This window comes from Panthera pardus, unplaced genomic scaffold, assembly GCF_024362965.1.
Source record: "Panthera pardus isolate Hobbes unplaced genomic scaffold, ASM2436296v1 HiC_scaffold_17, whole genome shotgun sequence".
NCBI lineage: Eukaryota > Metazoa > Chordata > Mammalia > Carnivora > Felidae > Panthera > Panthera pardus.
The window spans coordinates 17,313,888-17,334,530 of NW_026526732.1; the positions used below are offsets into that span (position 1 = coordinate 17,313,888).

At 53.4% G+C, this 20,643-nt stretch overlaps 1 protein-coding gene across 1 annotated transcript in view; it reads left to right on the forward strand.

Moving 5' to 3' along the window:
- ZC3H12D (zinc finger CCCH-type containing 12D) overlaps positions 1-19,172 on the forward strand; it is a 32,774-nt gene extending 13,602 nt beyond the window's left edge. The window contains exons 3-6 of the mRNA XM_053904395.1: positions 6,373-6,512; positions 11,629-11,863; positions 15,151-15,257; positions 16,397-19,172. Coding sequence (XP_053760370.1) covers positions 6,373-6,512; positions 11,629-11,863; positions 15,151-15,257; positions 16,397-17,184 — 1,270 coding nt within the window. The 3' untranslated portion in view covers positions 17,185-19,172. The remainder of the gene's footprint in view (positions 1-6,372; positions 6,513-11,628; positions 11,864-15,150; positions 15,258-16,396) is intronic.
- Positions 19,173-20,643: the final 1,471 nt, after the last annotated feature.

The following is a 20,643-nucleotide window of genomic DNA, read 5'->3' on the forward strand; positions in this document are numbered from 1 at the left end:
CTGTACTTCCTCTAGCACCGTGCATCTTTGGTTTTCCCACTGCCCAGTCTTGCAAAGTGTCTCAGGGTGGGAGCCCCTGACCCCATGGATTTTATTCTGGGGCCAGAGCCTGCTGTGCTGACCAGAGCCCTTCCCAAGTGGGATGGGCCCCAACTTGCCCGCTGCACACAGGATGTGCTGGACCCCCTCACCAGGTGATCTCTGTAGGACTGGTCCCCAGGATGCCTTTTCTGCTGCTGCCAGCCTTCTGGAAACCACCCCCCCCACCGCCACCCCCACCGGGCATCACATGTGCATGGAAAGGTGGCTCTGGTGGGCTGGCTGCCCAAAGAGTGATTTCCAAGCACAAGTCCTGCACCTTCAAAGGGTGTGGGCGTGCCTGTGCGTGTGCTCCCGTGTGTGTACATGAGAGGGGAGGGTGTGAGCTCAAGAAACAGCTAAAAGCATCTGGCAGGTTTGACAAAGAAGGTAGCTTTCACGGCACACGTGCCTGTATTTGCCTGCCCGACAAACTCTCAGGAGCCCACTGCGTGGTGCGTTCTGTAGGCAAATTTAGGAAAAGAATGATTTGGAAGGACTTCAGCTTGGGGAAAACCACCTGATAATTTCACATCCTCTTGCTGCCCCAGACAAGGGTTTTACTTAAACGAGTCCCCATGTTGGCGTGGGAGGGCCTTTTGTCTGGGTCGTCATTTACATTTCTAAGCTCTCAGAAACTTCAACGGAATCTGGCTTATTCTGGAGTAACCAACCTTCAGTGACAGGAGCTCAGGCCTGCAATGGGGCGGGGGGGGGGGGGGGGGGGGGGGGGGGGGGCGTCTCATCAGCCCCCTTCAGTGGGCTGTTCGTGGAGGAGGCACTCCTGGGCTGGGGGTCAAACCTCCTCCTGAGTCCCTGAGTGGACTCTGGCCGATGCTGGCTTTGGGCTCCTACCTCGGTCTGCACCTGTTTCTCCCTCTCTGCGATGAAGGCACACCCTCTCTTTCTCCCCCCTGCCCTGAGCTGGGGAGAGATCTCTTGGTGAAAGAAAGGGATAAAACTCCGAGTATTTGCAATATAACCCCCAAAAAGAAACAGAGTGGAAAGAGGGGTGTGCTTTGCACCTCCTGCCCTGAAGGAAGCATCTTTTCCTTTCCTCCCTCCCCACAAGCACCACCTTGCTTGCCCGGGCACCGTTCTACAGGTCGCTAACTTCTGCAGACACCTCCTGGGCAATAGTCAACGATACAGTGATGGTCCACTCAATGTACTTGGTCCACTTGCTGCAAATGGCCATGCTGACTGTGGGCACCCCAGGCGTAATTGTCCCACAGGCCAAGTTTGCCTCGGGCACCAACCCACTTCCCCTTACCACCCTCCCTTTATCCAAAACCTACCGCTTCTGTCTCCTTTTCCCAGGGCCTGGCTCTCAGCTCTCGGTGATGAGCTGGTTCACAGTGACTGTTAAGAAGCCTTAAGGGCCCTCCCCAAACTCCAGCATTTTAACAGCAGACGACTTAACCTGTCTGGGTGTCAGGGGAGAGACCGGGGAGGGGCAGGAATAAATGGAATAAGAGATGGGGGAGGAGGAGTTTGCAACCCAACAGATCAAGCTCTGAGATGTGCCCCTGGACCAGCCAGGTGGGCACCTGTCTTCCATTTAGTTTCCTCAAGGGTGCGGTCAGAAGAAGGTCACTTCCTCGGGGGCTCGTTGCAATGATTGAAGCGCAAAGTGCAAAGTGGCCTGGGACATGGGACTCTACAAATATTAAAAATGAGCTCCAAGAAGCAGGAACAAGGTATGTCTCTGAGGACCCAGCACAGAGCCTCACTGAAGATTTTCGTAAATTGACGTTGAGTAAGTGGAGGGATGCACAGATAAATAAATGCTTTGGGCTTATGCATTTACCACTGTGTGCCGAGGGGTGTGGACCCAGGATGACCTCGAGTGCTTTCTTGCCTGACTGGGAGCTCTGCAGACAACTAGGGACAGACCCCTCCGTGGTGGGAAGGTGGTCCCTGAGTGTGGCTTCAATCCTGCCATGGCCCAGGGCTCTCTGTGGTCAGAAATATGGCAGCCATAATGGGGTTATGAGGTTTTTACCAACCTCAAAGTTTGGTAAAAAAAAAAAAAATGTGGCAAGGATCCAACGGTAACAATCCTCACATCTCAAAAGAGACCAGAAGGCTCAGAAGAGAGGTTGGGGTGGAGCGTGTGGGAATCCGGTCCTGCAAAACAATAGACCTGAATGAAAACCCTCCATTCCAGAGACATCAGTTTAGTGATTCTAGGGGTCGGCCCCTGACTTCCCTTGCCTGGAGTCAAAGCTGGAGAGGAGAGCACTGCTTAGGGAGGGAAGGAGGGCTCTGGGCAGATGTATGTTTGTTCCAGCTTCTTCTGGTCTTCATCGTATTTACTGCCCTTTGGAAACTCTTGGCTGAGGAAACATCTTGGAAACATCTTTCCAAACATCTTTGGAAACATCTTGGAGTCTGGGGTCAGAGAGGCCACGGGACTGGATTTTGCTGCATGAAGCTCAGGGTAGCACCATTCCTCAGTTTTTCTCTTCCTGAACTGCTGAACTGCCAACCCCTTCCCCTCTACAAGCCCCCAGCCAGGGCCACTTCAGGCTGTGGTCCTGACCATCGTCACCAGAACCTGTGGCCCTGCTCACCTTTGCCTCCTCGGAGGAATCGGGTTCAGCCTCATCACCGAACATGCTCCCTCCACCCACACACCCAGCAAAGGTGTGTAGTCACAGAAACAGATGTGTGGTCACAGGAAAGAGAGCCCTCAAGAAACCATTTTTTTTTTAAGTTTGTTTGTTTGTTTGTTTGTTTACAGTATAAGTGGGGGTGGGAGCAGAGAGAGAATCCCAAGCAGGCTTTGAGCTGTCAACGTAGAGCCCAACACGGGGCTCAAACCCATGAACTGTGAGATCATGACCTGAGCCGAAATCGAGAATCAGAGGCTTAACCAGGCTCCCCAAGAAGCCATTTTTAAAAGAAGGGTGGTGGTGAGATGTTTGCTTGAGAACGGAGGACAGACTTGTCACCGCTGACAGAGGCATGTTTGGGAGTGGGGGTGGGGTGGGGTATCATCAGTTGTTCATATTCCTGCTCCAGTGTGCACAGAAAATAGACCTTATTTTCTCAGATACAGTCTCTTCCCTACTTGTTCGGGTCGTGGCGAGCGGCAAACCTAAACTTACCAGTGTGTGATATCTTGGTGTCTCCTGCCTTCTGGATGACTTGGGGTTCATGTTTCCTCTCTCTCCCCCGCTCCTCTCTCAAACGGCATCTGGGGGCTTTGAGACCTGATGTTGGCTGGGAGAGGGGGGTCTGGGACCCTCACGGGGCTCTGCTACGGAGCAGCTGGTCTGACCTGGCTTAGCTTCCAGAATGGTCAACGTAGGAGGGTCATTGGTCTTTTTGGGATCCGTGCTGGCTTACAGCCCTGCCCCCCTCACAGGGGCCTCTTTGCCCCTCCCTAGGCCTCCGACAATCTCCTGGGCCTGGGGGCATGCGAGGGATCCAGGGTGATGCTTCCAGCTCACCTATCTGCCCCCTTCCTCCGAGGCAGCCGTGCAGCTCTGTGGACACTGTGCCCTGCTGAACCCAGGATCTCCAAGAGCCTTGTGACCTGCCAACACTGTGCTGGGAGACCGACCTTTGGCCTCCTCTTCACACCCATCCTGATGTTTCTATACTTTCTCCTCCCCTTCTGGCTGGTGGGTGAAGCAGGGGTGGGGGGTGCATGGGCACGGACCCTGTGAACGCCCTCCTCTTTCTCCCTCCCTCTCCTTTCTTTCTTCATCTTCCTCTGGGGCAGAGGGACTGGTTCCACTTCCTTTCTTTGCACCACAGACATTGATATTTTCTCCTTACTGTTTGCATAACCCTCACAGCTTGGCCTCAGGGGCCCAAGGACTATTTTCTCTAAACTGAAAGACACTACGGGTGTAGGACTCAAGGCCTGGTTCCCGATACGTTACTGGAGTCAGAGCAATTTAGAGTTCTCGTGTATGTCCACAAAGCCTGACTTTCAAGACTATTGACTAGTGTTTCCAAAGCCTGCCTTCTTCTCTTGGGCCTATCCTGATCCCCTCTGAGAAAATAGCAGGAGAGGCCACACACACAAGAGAAAGCACAGCATGGAAATTTAGTGTCGTCCTTGTCTGGACGTGGGCGGTGGGCCGGCTGCTGCAGGCCAGGCTTCTGAACAGAGGCTGTCATGGTGCCCTGGGCTCTCCGTGAACTCTCAACTCTCCCCTTTGCTCCCTCTCCCTGCCCCAGTCACTCTGTTGTCTCTTTGGTCCCTAGACACAGAGAGCCTTTCGCGTTGTCTTTCCACCCGGTTCTTCCCCCTTGCCTGGGCTGTACCCCTCTGGTGGCTCACAGGACCTGTGTCTTCTCAGCCCTTCATGCATTTGACACATTTTTACTGTCCCCTTACCGATCATCAGGTGCCATGTGGGTGCTGGGAATTCAATGGAGAGCAAAAGGAGCCTGTGAGTTAAAGAGGGGGAGACCTGTTCATCCTATAGGTGTGTGTAATCATTTGGCTGAGATTAGGGCCAGGCAGAAGCAGCATGTGCCGTGAGGACTCGTAATAGGGGAATCGGAGGGGGACCAGAGGGCAGGGATGCTTTCCTGAGGAAGTAGAGATGAAGCTGAGATCCGCAGGAGAAGGAGGCGTGGACTGGGCTGAGAGGAGAAGAAACAGCTGGTTCAAAGGTCCTGCGGTGGGAGCGGGGAAGGTGGCTGGCCAGGACAAAGTGCTGCAGGCCGCGCGGGTGGCTGGGCTGGAAGCAGAGGCCAGGCTGTATCGCACCCGGGGCGAAGTCCGACTGATTCTGCGATCTCGTGATCTCGTCTATCTGCTCGTCTCCTTCGCCGGCCAAACACCACTGACCTGCACAGACTCGTCCTCAGGGGTGTTTTCAGGCTTCATGGGTTCCTCGAGCAGCACCCGGATGCCTCCTCCCCATGGCTTCCACAGCGTGGCACTCCTGGTTTGCTTCCTGTTGGCCTGAGAGATCCTTTCCGTCTCTCCTGTGACATTGCCCCACCCCTGCCGTAACCAGCTCTGAGTTCCAGAGCTCCCCCCAGACCCGTCTCCCGGGCCCCTCACTCCCTCCCGGGAGTCAGGCAATTCTCTGGCTTCCAGTGCTGTGTAAGCACAGATGCCCTACACGTTTCGTCACCCAGAACTCTCTTCTGGAACTCAGCATGTCCACCTACAGGGGCTCCTCCAGCTCAGTAGGTGTCCATGACAAAACCCGCGGTCTTTCCCTCTACACCCTGTCCTCCCCCGGGACTCCCCGTCTCAAGGAGGAGCCCACCAGCCACACAAGCCAGAGATCTGGAAGCCTCCTCAATGCTTTCTTCTCTTTCGCCCTGGATCCAACCAATCACCACATTCTGGAGATTCTCCCTTCCAGATATCTCTCAGGTTCACCTACCCTTCTCCCTTATCCACCACCACCCACCCGGTCCCAGTCACCATCCAGTTTTGCTTTGATGACAGTGACAGCTTCCTAACTGGGTATCTCACCCCCACCTTGCTCCCTTCCAATTTACTGTCCTCTGTGTTGCCAGATTGAGCTTTTAGAAACATACATTGGATCGTATCACAGCACAGCACATATACCCCCCATCTTCAAATCCTGCTATGGCTTCTCATTCCTTTTAGGAGAAGAGTTTGGGCCACCTGGGTGGCTCAGTTGGTTAAGCCTCAGACCCTTGGTTTTGGCTCAGGTCATGATCTCACGGTTTGTGGGTTCGAGCCCCACACTGGGTTCCACACTGACGGTGTGGAGCCGGCTAGGGATTCTCTCTCTCTGCCTTTCTCTCTGCCCCTCCCCTGCTTGCACGCTCTCTCTCTCAAAATAAATTAAATTAAATTAAAAAGAAAAAAAAAAAAAGAGTTTTCAGTAAGGCACGCCAGGCCCTGCCTGGTCTTGGGCCTTCTCTCCCACTGCTCTCTACTTCCTGATGCTTCAGTGGAATTTCTGGGGCACCTTGGCCTCCTTCCTTGGGAAGCCCCATAACACATACACAGCCCTCTCTTAGGGTAAGAGTATTCCGCAGATGGCTACTCTCCTCCGTCTTATGTTGATCCTTATAGCTGCAGGGAAAAAGGGGATCGTGTCTACTAATCCTTGGGGTGCACTTCCCCAGGAGCCCAAGACCCTCTATACACATGACTATCGCAAGCCGCATGGTGCCAGTTAAAGGATCCATTTTTTGCCGAGAATGAACTATTTTTCAAATGCAGATTTGCCTGATTCCCTTTGATTATGAGCCTGTGATTCAGGATATTCCCAGGGGAAATCACTCTTCAGAAACCTTTTCCGTGACTCTACAGATTTCTTTGTTTTCCCATTGTAGCCATGGAAATAAAGAAGCCTTCTCTTGCCGGGGAATCCAGCTGGCTGTGGACTGGTTCAGGGACAGAGGACACGCCTACATCAAAGTTTTTGTTCCATCCTGGAGGAAAGACCCACCAAGATCTGATACCCCTATTAGAGGTATGCTGGAGCAGATATATGCTCAAGAGGTACTCCACACCTTTCCTCAGTAGTTCTCGTGGCAATTACAGTCAATTAGCTATTTGTTTGATAATGTCTGTGTTGGTCACCGCACTATAAGCTCCATGGGAACACTAACTATGAATATTCACTGCCATAGCCCTAGCACCTAGCATAGGTGCTGAATATATAGTTGGCATATAGTAGGTGCTCAATAAATAGTTGTTGAATAGATGAATAAACTACTTATTTTGTCTTCTAGTGTGAACAATTAAGTCCCCCAAATGATTGTGTCATACAGATTTTAACATTCTGCAGAGATTGGATCTGCATCCCGCCCCTAACAGAATATAGGATCTGAAAGAGACATTCATTTGGTTCAATGATATTTATTTACTTTATACCTTGTCCAATCTCTGCATTAAAAAAAAAAAAAAAAAAAAAAAAGGAAGGATACTTGGGTGGCTCGGTCGGTTATGCATCTGACTTTGGCTCAGGTCATGATCTTGAGGTTCATGGGTTCGAGCCCCACATCAGGCTCTGTGCTGACAGCTCAGATCCTGGAGTCTGCTTCAGGTTATGTCTCTCCCTCTCTCTGCCCCTCCCAGTGCTCGGTCTTTCTCTGTCTCCTAACAATAAATAAATGTTACACTCATTGACCATAAAACAAACTGATTTAAAAAATAATAACAATAATTAAAAAAAAGAAAACTAAGGCCCAGGGAATTCTTTATTTTTAATTCTTATATCAGCTAGGAATATTTTAAGCTACAAATAATAGAGCAGGTGGTTTAAATAAACAGGGTGTTGTTTGTTTGTTTTTGTTTGGCTTTCTCATTACTAGAAGTCAGACACTAAGCCACTGTTGGCATTGTTTCTTCAGTGATGGTGGGGCTGACCTCCTGGCGATTCGGGGAGATTTCTTTGATTTTGAAAAAAATCTTTTTAACATTTATTTATTGTCAAGAGGCAGAGACAGAGCATGAGAAGAGCAGAGACAGGGGGAGACACAGAGTCTGAAGCAGGCTCCAGGATCCAGTTGTCAACACAGAGCCTGACGTGGGGCTTGAACTCATGAACCGAGAGATCATGACCTGAGCCAAAGTCAGATGCTTAACTGACTGAGCCACTCGGGCTCTCCATCTTTGATTTTTTCTTTCAGCCTTTTAACCAAAAGTTTTTGGTGTTGTTTTTAATTCTACCAATGGTTTCTAATTGCTGCTTCTTCTCTTTCAGATTCCCTGTCTTTATTTTTTAAATAAAATGATATTCTTGTTGGGGCACTGGCGTGGCTCAGTCAGTTGAGCCTCCAACTCTTGATTTCGGCTCAGGTCACGATCCCACGGTTGTGGGACCGAGCCCTGCATCGGGCTCCATGCTGAGCATGGAACCTGCTTAAGATTCTCTCTCTCTGTCCCTCTACCACTTCCACCAATCGCATGTGCATGCTCTCTCTCTGTCAAAGTAAAAAAAAAGATATTCTTGGGGTGCCTGGGTGTCTCAGTTAAGCGTCCAACTTTGGCTCAGGTCATGATTTTGCAGTGTGTAAGTTTGAGCCCCACATCAGGCTCTGAGCTGACAGCTCGGAGCCTGGAGCCTGCTTCGGATTCTGTGTCCCCCTCTCTCTCTGCCCCTCCCCTACTCATGCTCTGTCTCTGTCTCTCTCTTTCTCAAAAATAAATAAACATTAAAAAATATATATCCTTGTCTTAGGGATGAAATATCTTTAATTATTTCTATAGTAATATAGACTTTAAAAAGTTCCCTTTAAGTTCTGTGAATCCTATTTATTTTTCTTGGGTCAGTTCCCTTTGTTCATTTCTGTGGTGTGTGTGTGTGTGTGTGTATGTGTGTGTGTGTGTAGGTGTGTGTGGGGTGTGTATGTGTAGGTGTGTGTAGGTGTGGGAGTTTGGGGGTGTGTTTGCGTGTGTGTGTGTGTATGAGTGTGTGTGAGTGTGTGTGGGGGTGTGTGTGGGGGGTGCTGTTAAGTCTTCTCAAAGGTCTAGTACTTGTTTGGCCATCAGTTTTGATTTGCAAACAAAGAGCCAGATCAGTTAGATACACCTCTATGTGATTTCCTTGCGTCTTCTCTCCTAGTACGAGGATCTCTCCCGGAGTGGCAGGGCTGACTGACCGTCAGTGTAGACCAACAGAGTTCACTTGGGCAGACCCTGCGTGGGGCAGGCAGGTGCACAGTGCAAAGTGCCCCATGATGGCTTTACTCCAGGAGGTCAAAGGCCACATGGGAACCTCCTCCTTCCTAGTGATATCTCACTTTCCTTATAGCAGTAAGGGTAGGGAAAGGGTAGATGCACCTGCCCCAGGAGTAGCCCTTCAGGTAGTCAGTAGCCCTGACTTCCGCAGACTTCCCACTTCCTCTCCACAGGCCCGCTGAACACTCTGGGCCTTTGCAGAAAGGATGGCCTCATATCCACTTTAGCCTTCTACCCACGTTCTGGGCTATGGCTCCCTACGTGCCGGGGGATCAGTATGGTTTCCTGGGTTTGCTGCTGTTCCCTGGCCCATTCTAATGTGATTATGGATCCCCTCCCCGTTTCGTACTTCTTTACTGCCATTTCAGTAGGATTATGAGAGAGAGGCAGGGATCAATACTTGTGTTCAGTTCTCCACCATGAACTGCTTACCCTAAATTATTCTTTACAGTCTGAACATGGAGAATGGCAGCTCTCAACAGCTGTGTAATATTTAAATATAGTATGGGTAGGGGCGCCTGGGTGGCTCAGTCGGTTGGGCATCCGACTTCAGCTCAGGTCACGATCTCGCGGTCTGTGAGTTTGAGCCCTGCGTCGGGCTCTGGGCTGATGGCTCAGAGCCTGGAGCCTGCTTCCGATTCTGTGTCTCCCTCTCTCTCTGTCCCTCCCCCATTCATGCTCTGTCTCTCTCTGTCTCAAAAATAAATAAACGTTAAAAAAAATTTAAAAAAAATATAGTATGGGTAAAGGGTAGGGAAATCACTTTGGGGTAGGGAAGGAATTTTAAAACAAGTCACAACAAGTGCAAAGCTTCAGGGGAAAGATTCATAAATTTGACTGCATTAAAATAAAAGCTTCTGTTCATTAGTGGATACCACAAAAACCAAAAAATGAAAAAACAAGCCTTAAACTGGGAGAGGCGATCACACATTCCTGATGAAGGATTACTGTCCAGAATCTATAGAGAGCTTCTCCAAATTAATAAGACAAAGACAAAGGGCCAACAGAAAGATGAACTAAAGCATGAATGGGCCTTTCACAGAAGAGAAGACATAAATGGCCAATAAACGTATGAAAAGACGCTCACTCTCATTAGTACCCAAAGAAACGCAAAAGAAAACCACAATAAGAGGGCACTGTACACCCACCAGATTGGCAAAAATTCAGAAACCTGAAAAGCCAAGCCCTGACACGGTCTTCTTGAATGCTGTGTTGGGTAGTCAGCTGATAGAACTGCTTTGGAGAACAATCCAGCACTGTCTTGGAAAGTGCCTTTCCCTACCACTCAGCAATATCACTCTTAGAGTTACTCCCTAGAGAAGTCCTTGTACTCCTGTCCCCGGAGACTGACGTGCAGAACTGACAGTGGGGAACACAGGGACGTGGCCGAACCTCTCCAACACGATGTTACAGGAAGAAAGTAAGCGCGTAATTTCATGTGTGTAAAGTCTAGAGGTTCCTAATCGCGTGAAAAATAGTCCTTTTGGGACGATGCATACATACGTATTTTTAAAAATGAAAGGAGGGGCGCCTGGGTGGCTCAGTTGGTTAAGTGTCCGACTTCAGCTCAGGTCATAACCTCGCAGTCAGTGGGTTCGAGCCCCGCATCAGGCTCTGTGCTGACGGCTCGGAGCCTGGAGCCTGCTTCGGATTCTGTGTCTCCCTCTCTCTCTGTCCCTCCCCCCGACTTGTGCTCTGTCCCTCTCCTGCTCATGCTCTGTCTCTCTCGTTCTCTCTCAAAAATAAATAAAACATTAAATAAAAAAAATAAAAAATGAAAGGAAGGGAACTGTAAAACACGAAGTCTACAAATTGGGCTACGTCAAAGGGGCAGCAGGACGTGCAAAGTGGGAGGGGCGCGGGGGACCTCAAAAGCATGGCCACGTTGTAGTTCTCTATGGGAGTGCTGCGTAGGTGGCTTTAAAAGTTATCCTTGGTGCCCTTATATGCATTATGGACTTTCAAAAAGTCATATAGGACAGGACGTAGATTTGAGGGAAGAGACAGTTAGTGAAGAATATGCTAAAGTTCTTCCAAGTTCTGAGTAACTGTTACAGTAGAAGGGATTTTCTTTCGCCTGCCTCCAAAGGCAAAACTAGGATCAAAGAGTAGACTTCCCGGGAATGTGGGTTTTAGCTCCTGTAAGAGACCTTGTGGCGTATCAGGTGTTCACCTCCTCACCAGTCCGCATACTAAGCTGTCGCCCACGTGAGCTTATCAGTCTACTCACAGACACTGAGACAGAAGGAGGAATTGCTAACCTCATTTTATACTAGTTGCAAAATCTGGTGTTCAGAGAGGGAGGAGCCACAGCTGAGACCAGAACCCAGGCGTAGGGTCTGAATCCCAGACTCTCCCTAGTACATCCTTGTGTCCCTCAGAGCTGTGTTACGGTGTGCTCTGTCCTAAGGGTGTCCCAAGCAGATTCCTGTACCATGGGGGAAGATGGACAGTGGCTCTGAGCTACGGGCTCAGGCAGGAGCCTTCCAGGTGGATGCAAGTCTCCTAGTAACTTCTAAGGCTTTGCCAGGATTCCAGTTAAACTATGAATGTCTTTCTCCAGAAGGCCTCTCGTGTCTGCTGTGGTAGGGGTATTATGGCGTGTGACCATCAAAAGGACAAGAGCTATGGCTTCGCTCTCCTTTCTGAAGTGACTCCCCCTTGTAGGGTATCATTCTCGGGACAGAAGCCAAGAGCACTGTTGACCCCAAGCTGCTGGCAAATTTCTCTTGACCTCCCTGCTCATGTGCCAGGCTGGGCCATGGGGTGGGGGAGGAGGAGTTGGCTCAGAGAGGATCCCTGAGCTGCCGCACATGCTGGGCAATCTGAGAATGGTTTTAGGGGTGGGGGTCCCACCCAGAAAGCCGCCACATCCTGTCTCCCGCCCCCCCTGTGGCCCCCAGAGCAGCACGTGCTGGAGGAGCTGGAGAGGCAGGCGGTGCTCGTGTATACCCCGTCCCGCAAGGTGAACGGCAAGCGGGTGGTCTGCTACGACGACCGCTACATTGTGAAGGTGGCCTACGAGCAGGACGGTGTCATCGTCTCCAACGACAACTACCGCGACCTCCAGAGCGAGAACCCCGAGTGGAAGTGGTTCATCGAGCAGAGGCTGCTCATGTTCTCCTTTGTCAACGATCGGTACGTGGTGGCACAGGGGGTCCTGGCATGGCGGGGGGCTGGGGTGACCGGCAGAAAGCCAGTCCAAATAGCCTAAGCCCAGCGGGGCTTGCCGTCATGGGCACACCGTACCAAAGCAAAGGACACCCAGTCCTGGAGACAGAGCCCACTGGAAGTCACCTGCTCTCTCCCCCGGGGTCCGTAGAGGCTCTCTCAGTCCCTCTGGGTCTCCTCTCCATCGCGATCACGATTCCTCAGCAGGGCTGTTTTGTCCCAATTGTCCATGACCTTTCTGTTCCCATGCCCACATGTGGTTGACCTGGCAAAGAATTGCCCCACAGGTGGGCCAAGCTTGAGCTTGGGGCACCATCAACTTGTTGCTTTTATTTATTTATTTATTATTTTAAATGTTTGTTTATTTTTGAGAGTGCACATGGGGGAAGGGCAGAGAGAGAGAAAGAGAGAGAGAGAGAGAGAGAGACAGAGAGAGACAGAGAGAGGGATACAGAGAATCCCAAGCAGGCTCTGCACTGTCAGCACAGAGCCCGATGAGAGGCTCGAACTCACGAACCGTGAGATCGTGACCTGAGCTGGAATCAAGAGCCACCCAGGTGCCCCTTGTTGCTTTTATTTTTAAAGCATTTACTACAGGTAAGAGCACTGAAACAGCCATCCTGGGGAAAATCGGAACTTTGTTGCACTTCCCTTCACGTGTTTTATGTTCACGCCCTTTTTTTTAAGTTTTGAATTACGTACGGGAACCATCTTTTTTGGGGGGTTGAGAAGAACTTGGAACTAAGTCCATCGCAATACCTGTTGTTGGTTGCAATTTTCAAGAGCGTCGAGTTGGTTCTTCTGTCCCCTAGGTTGGTTCCCCTGGGTCAGGTCCACCCTGAACCAACCAGCTCCAGCTGGGGGAGGGCAATGTCATGGACGCAAGGCACAAACCTGTTAGCAGGTGCTGGGCAAGGGCCCCTGGACAGAGCTAAGGTGGGGAGGGAGCAGTGCGGATGTCGTCAGGCACGCTGAGGGCAAAGGCTAGGGGTCTGGCAAGGTGGCCATGGGTCTGAGACTAGCGGGGGCGGGTGGGGAGGCAGGGTGCAGAGGGTAGAGCACGCTGGGATATCACTCTCACTTCGCTTTCCGTTCCAGGCAGTGATAGCTTGACCCTCATTCTGGGCTCTTGGACTGGCCTTTAGAAATATGGTTTAAGAGAAACTCCCAACTCTGTGACGACAGGGGCTGTATGTGCCTTGTCTGCCATGGCCCATCACAGGCACTCAAGAACTAGTTGTAGGTGGCAAGTGAGTGAGTGAGTGAATCAGTAAAGCGAATGGCTGCGGTCCTGGGGAAGGGAGAGAGGTGACAGGTCGGCTGGGTCAGGCCACTTGTGCGCGGCAGGCCCGTTCCTGACCTCGAAGCCCAGGAGGCAGTGTGGTGTTCTGGAAAGAGCTAGAGCTTTGGAGGCAGCAGATGAGGTTTCCAGTGGAGGCTCCGTCATTTACGGGCTGTGTGTCATGGGGGAAATCCCTGTCACTGAACTAAATGTCCCTCACCTTGAATTAACCATACCTGGATTAATCATATTTATGTTTGAGATGGTTCTGAGGACTAGGGAGAACTGTACCCCGAAGAGTACCTAACTGTACCTAAGAGTAGCACTTACTTTCAGGCCAGGCCAGGACGTGGTGCCTCTAGAGGGCACTGTGCCCCTACTACTACCCTCCCAAGCCCCAGAGCAGAGGCTTGCAAGCAGCCAGCTACCTGCTCCCCGGCCCCAGGAGCCCCCATGGCCATTTCCATATACTCAAGGCCAGCAGCTCCCTCTATCCAGCTCAGGCCTGGAGAAATCTGGAAAGTCTGGTGACTGTCGGTTCCAGAAAATCCTCACTGAAGTCTGATGGATCATGGCTGCCTTTGGCCTGGCCACAGCCTGGGGCCAAGGCCAAGTCCTTTTGACGCACCGGCCTCTGCTAAGGGCCTGCCAGAAGGTCCCCCAGCTGCCAGAAGGCAGAGCCTCCCTGCCTGCCTGTGGGTGAGGACGCCTGCCCCAGTGCCCTGGGCACGTCCATAGGGCCCTCTTGGCCCAGCTCACCGCGGCCAAGGCCTAGCAGAGAGCAGGAGGTAAAGCCTTTGGGAACCTCTAATAACCGCAGTGGGCGGCTCCCCAAATTCTTGGTCAGGGCCCAATTCTGAGAAGCCGGCTGTGTAGCTGGGATCTGAGCCACGGAGGCTGCCTGGGACCAGCGACTGCCCAGTTCTGGGCTGGCCTAGGGTATGTGGTCTGCATGGTGGGACTCAGTATGACCCTTGACTCTCAGAGGGACACCAACCCCTGAAAACAGCCCCCCACTTAGGAACCACAACCCCTCTAGCGGAACCTTTGTATGACCTGGAAATGCCTCCTGGGAACGAAAGTATTCACAAAAAATGGATGGCCCTAAATGAAGGGCGTTTTCCTCCCAAGGAATGTGTTCCCCTCTGAGCTGTGGGCACACTGACGATGCATTCCCTTCCTTGTGAGGCTTAATTCCAGGGAGATGGGAAGGGGCAGACAGGGGGCAGGAGGGTATCAGAGAACAGGGCCGGGGTCAGGCAGCCCCGGAAGCTGAGACCAAACCCAGAGCTCACCGGGGTTCCAAAAGGACCTGCACTGAGGCTCTGTGTGCCGGCTACACCTGCTTCTTCACCGGCTCACTGGCTGGCATTTCAAACCGTATTAATATTTATCCCCCATCTGTATATGTCCAGAGCTGTGGGGCAACACAGGAGATCCGAGTAAGGGAGCCCGCAGGACTAGGGCTGTTTGCAGCCCCGGGGAGGTCTGGACAGTGAGAAAGCAGCACAGGGTCACTTTCGGACCCGGGGCCCAGGGGAACCCTAGAGGGATTACGCTTCAATTTCAGTGCATAAAAATCACCTGGGAAGTTGTTAAAAGGCAGATTCCTGAACCACCTGAGAGTCTGATGAAGCAGGTCTGGAGGGAAGCCAGGAGCCTGCAGTTTTAAAGGCGTTGCCGGGTGATTGCAGCCCTTGCTGGACAGACTTTCGGAAGAGGCCCGAGGCCACTCTCCCGAGAGCCGTGCTCTCCGCTCATGGGTTCAGTGAGAAGGGAGGGCTGTGCTGCTTTCAAATGCTACACGGCCCCGGGTTGGGGGGGAGAGCCCTGGATGGTGAGCCCCGCCCGAGGCCGGCCGTGCCTGCTGCGCCCATTCTCTCGCCCGGCTGGCTGGGGCCCGCTCCCCATGCAGGTGCTGGTGGTGAGTTTCTGTGGGTCTAGCAGTTGCCCCCCTGTGCTTGTTTTACAGGTTCATGCCTCCCGATGACCCCTTGGGCCGCCGGGGACCCACCCTGAGCAACTTCCTGAGCAGGAAGCCCAAGCCCCCAGAGCCATCCTGGCAGCACTGTCCGTACGGTGGGTGGCACCCCCATGCCTCGCGATCCCGGTTCAGGTCTCGTGTGAGGGCGGCACAGGGCACAGTCAGAAGTGCGGGCCTGCTCGTCAGCAGCCTGGGTTCTTGCCTGGGTTCTGCTCCTAACTGGCTGTGTGACATCAGAGAGACCGTTTAACCTCTCTGGATGGCACTTGCTGACAGGGTTGTTATAAGGATGAACTGACATCCTGGGTGACTGTTGCATGGGAGTGTCTGTGAGGGCCGGATGCCAGGGTCCCACACAGGGCAAAGCTGTATGGTGTGTACCCCCAAGCTCCTCCTTCTCAGTCCCTCCCCCTTGCACTCTGCCACCTCTGTCTGCATCCCTCCACCCCTCCCTCCACCAGCCCTCCACCCCTGGACCTTCATGGCCTTCGTCAATGCTATCCATTACGAATTAAGGCTTTTTATCCCAGAGCACTTCTAGCCAGCTCTTTCGCTAACTTGCTTTGGCAAGTTCATTTGTTCATTTAATGCCGCCGGGGCTTGTTTTTCGTGTCCAGAGAAGTTCAAAGTCATATTCAAAGTCATTTCTTGTTCGAGTTAAGGTGACCACACACACATTCACGTTGGTTCACCTTGCTCCCATGCCCTCTCAGAAGTGTCCAGGTCTGGGCGATAAACTGCTTGATCACCTCTGTTAGAACAGCCTGTTGGGGAGGGCAATGATCAGCACAGGCGATGAGGCCAACGGTGGAAACTGAGGCAGACTGGACATGCAATCCTGTGCGGGGCGCACCGGCTCCCCACCCTCTCCACAAGGGTGGCCCCATCCACAGGGTTCCCTGGGGAAGTGGAGGCCGAAGGTCATTGGATCTAGAGGTTTGCTTTCAGTCCCTGGTCGAAAGGAGTTCCCATACGGACAATCTCCCGGCCTGCCACTGAGATTACTGGGTCCAGCGCCCTACACCAAGGGAGTGGGTACTGCACCCTCACCCACCTAATCCGGCCCCAGGACACTTTCTCCCCTCCTCCCCTCCTCGTCCAGCCCCAATCGTGAGACTCCTGAAGGGGGCCCGAGGAGTCTCCAAGGAGAAGGGCCGGGCGCACCACAACCCCCACACCCCCTCTCCTACCTGAGGTCTCACCCGCCCTCTCCCCCTTGCCCCTTCCCTCCCAGGCAAGAAATGCACCTACGGCGTCAAGTGCAAGTTCTACCACCCCGAGAGGCCGCACTTGGCGCAGCTGGCGGTGGCCGACGAGCTTCGCGCGCAAACGCGGGCCTGGCGGGGCGCGGGCGCCGAGGCGGAGCGGCGGAGGAGCGCGCGGGCGGCCCGGGAGGAGCAGGGCGGCCCCGGGGGCGCTCCCGCCGCGGCCTGGCCGGGGCCCCCGGGGCCCCCGGAGCCCGGCGTGCGCAGCCTGCACCCCGCGCGGCGGGCGGCCGACGTGGCCGCGCTCGAAGCCGGCTTCTCGCGCCTCGCCTTCAGCGAAGACCCTGGGCCCCTCGGGGCGCCCCCTCGGGACGCCGGCCTCGCGCCCCGGCCGCGCCGTCCGGACTGGGGGGCGCCGGGGGCCTCGAGGTCCCCGGGAGCCCTGCCCGGCCTGCTGACCCCCCAGGTCGGGCCGAGGGGGGGCCACGGCCCCCCGCACAGTGATCTCCCCCAGCGCAGGAGGCCCGCCGAGCCGCGGGCCCTCCAACAAGGGACCGGCCGGTTCCCGGGCCGCTCGGCCTGGGCGGAACGCGGCTGGGGCGACGGCGCCTTCGGGGGACCTTCGGGGTCCCCGCCTCCCTCCGCTCCCGGCGAGGTGGACGCGCGTGCCCGGGCGCGCATCGCGCTTTGCAGCATCTTCCCGCCCCACCAGGTGGACAGCGTCATGGCCCTGTTCCCGGCGCTCTCCGATGTCACCCGGCTCATCCTTCTCATCCAGAGATTCCAGACGTCTGGGGCTCCCGTGGGGAAATCCTAAGGAAGTCGTCCAAGCCACCGGAAGTCCCAATCTTGCCTTGCCGCTTGGTCAGGGCGGATGGTCGGCCTGCCCCTGGGGCGAGCCACCCTGCAGCCCTCTTTTCCTTCAAGAAGGTCAGGGAAGCCGGCTTCCTCACCCCCAGCAGCACCCATGGTGGCACTTGATGACCCTCACTGACACTGCAGGGCTTGCTGCTGGAGGTCCGTGTCCTGCAGAATGAGGCTGGCCACGGAAGGAGTGGCCTCCTATGTCTGGAAGACTAGAAGGTCCCATGACGGCTCCAGGGGTTTGTCCAGAACACTGCATGGCTGTTTTGTCAAGCTGCATTTGGGATCCACGAGTGGGTCACAACGTAAATTTAGTGGGTCACACCAGAAGGAGTGGTGTCGGAAATCTCAGAGCACAGGCCACATGGCCAAGCTAAGTATGAAACTCTTGTATGTTAACTACACGTGTGTGCACCTGTGTGCCCTTGGTAGCCGCGCAAACTTAACGTGGGTCATGGGCAAAAGTTTGAAAAATCCTGGTAAATGGCCTTGGCTTTTACTGCATCACGTGACATCTGAAATACGTAGTCAGTTGACTGGTGGAGGTCTTGGCGTCTGATGGGTTTCATATCAGCTGTTTCTTACCTCATGAGAGGAACCTAGAATTCTAGGCTTGATGGGTGGGTCCGCTTGTCACTCTGTGTGGTTGGAGGTGGGGCAGGGGCACATGGTCTTGAGGGCAGAGCACAGATCCTCAACTGGTTGAGCCTTCTAAGTCACACCTGACTCTTGAGTCAAGGCCCAGTGAGTCAGGACTTGTGCTCAGAAACCTCCAGGTGGGTCCGTGAAGAGCTGGGATGAGCCTCAGTCATGGGGGTTTATCGCCACCTTCCACCAGTGCTGTTTCTTCCAGCCAGCTACTGCTTTGAGTTTTGGGGAGGAGGGACCCACCTGCTTGCAGTGGACAGGACATGAGACCGTGCTTGCGGGGTGTGGACCCTGCGTCCTCAGGGGCCCTGGCATCTCTAGTGGGCATCCACCCGTTCACTCTGGGTTACAAGTCCAGATGTGCAGGTCTTAGCTCATTCGTTCGTGAGGACCCTTGGTGTCTTGGCCATCAGGGAGAATGTGAGGCACCTCCCAGTGGAAAGTCAGCTCCCATCCCCCAAAAGCTTCCTGCAGACTGGCGAATGCAAAGGGAAACTCTTCTCAGAGCATCGTTCAGTGTTGTGGACACAGAGCAGGGTGCACCCCTGGGCGAGTCTGCTTCTAGCCCTCTAGTTCATGGTAAATGCCGCCAGCGGAGGTACAGTGACGCTGTGTCTCCCTGTGACCCCTTTGACCTTTTTTTTTTTTTTTTTTTTTTTTTTAAGTAGGCTTCATGCCCCATGCAGAGCCCAACTTGGGGCTTGAACTCACAACCCTGAGATCAAGACCTGAGCTGAGATCGAGAGTTAGATGCTTAACTGACTGAGCCACCCAGGCGCCCCCTTTTCGTCTTTTTAAACCAGATTCTTACAGTGGCTCCAGCCTGATCTGTTCTTCACCTCTTTTTTGCACCCACAGTTATATCTTAGTATTTTGGGAACTTAGTCCTGAAGAGGCCCCACCCTTCCTGGATAAAGTGGATTTCCCTCGTGGTGTTTTGTTTTGTTTTTTCCTTTCTTTTGACAGGACAACTTTATGTGTTTGTCTCTTGGGTCTGTCTCCTGGCGTAGAGCTGTCTCCTTGCTGACTTACAGTTGGAGATGTTTAAACTGCTTCCTTTGAGGACAAGTTTGAGTTTTAGTAAGCTGTAAAGCTATTTTATTTGGTTCACTGTGATGAAGACAAGCACAAAAACAGGTGAAGAGACAGCGCTTTTCAGTGTAATCCCCTTTGGAATTTTTTCCAGAGTCTTGGTACGTCTTTTTGACACAAAGCATGGATGGATGGGTGACTGAAATGTTCCTAGTTGCATAACTGTCACCGTGATCCAAAAATAAATCACTTTTATCCACACCTGGGCTCTCCGTTACCAAATTGTACATCATTTTCTCCCATGGCGGCTTCTCCCCTTAGGCCAAGTTTTCACGTCAAATATTGTGGGTGTGAAAACTGATGTTGTGGCTGCTTTATTTAGTGTTATCCCTCCCTTGGGGGTGAGGAGGCTGGGATCTGCCTTTTCCAGGGGAGGCCCAAGGTGAGAACATGCCTTTGCTGGATGTTCAGCCGGCGGTTACCAAGGACACAGGTTGCGTATCTGTTTGCTAGACTCTTAAAGTCCTCGTTACAGAACCACAAAGCAGTCTCATAAAAGCCGCTCTTCCTGTGTACACCTGCAGCAGAATCCTTGATTGCTCAGATCTGAGGAGCCTGCTGCTACTCCGTGCTTTTGCTGGGGCTGCTTTCCCAGAGGCCTCTGGGCCGCGGTTTGCGGCAGAAACTGCAGAATATCAGGGGTTAAGGGGGTAGAGGCAGGAGAAGCCACTCACGTCAGCCTTGCTCCAGATAAAATGAATCCCAGCCCTGCGGAGTTTACACAGAATTCACGTGGGGGACAATGAGCCAACTGCCCGCTGGCACGGGTACAGCTTCCGGTCTCTAGAGCGGTCTTCCCCCCAGAGCGTGGTGGGGGGGAGGGGAAGAGGCATTAAGGAATGGGTGATGGGGGAGGGGGCTCTGGGAGATGGAACAACTACTTGGAATCACAAATCCCACCGTGAGGGAATGCAAGGAGCCAGGCCCAGCTACTTGTGGGGCCCTGTATGGATTTAAAATGCAGGGCCCCCCAGGGGCGCCCGGGTGGCTCCAGCTAAGTATCTGACTGGGGCTCAGGTCGCGATCTCACGGTTCGTGAGTTCGAGCCCCACGTCGGGCTCTGTGCAGACAGCTCAGAGCCTGGAGCCTGCCTCGGATTCTGTGTCTGCCTCTCTCTCTGCCCCTCCCTTGCTCGCACTCTGTGTGTGTCTCTCTCTCAAAAATAAATACACGTTAAGAAACAAATTTAAAAAAATGCAGGTACCTGTTCAAACGTGGTCAAGAATGTCAAGACAGCACAGCATTCAACCAAGCATGGGGCCCTTCTAAGTGGGGGTGCCCCGTGTGCCTGCCTACTGCCCATGAAGCTGCCCGGTGTGGAATTACCAAGCGTGCAAGGGAACATTTTGCACGCCCAGAGTGTCAGAGCCCAAGATATGATGTGCACACTTCATAGCTGGGAAAGGCCACGTGTGTCCAGGGAGGGTCCTGGTCCCCCCGGGTCTCCCCCTCAGGGACTGTCTACTGCACCCCCTGAGGACTGACTGAGCGGACCTTCCTTGGCTTTCTCTGCCCACCTCTGACAACAAGGGGCAGAAGAGGAGAAGTTAAGGGTCCTGGGAAACCAGACACTGGACCAGCTCTGTCCGTATGAGTACGAGAGGGCAGTAGGGGTGGGCCCAGCTGGGCAGCGAGTATACTGGTTTGTATTGGGCAAGGCTCTTTGGGTGCG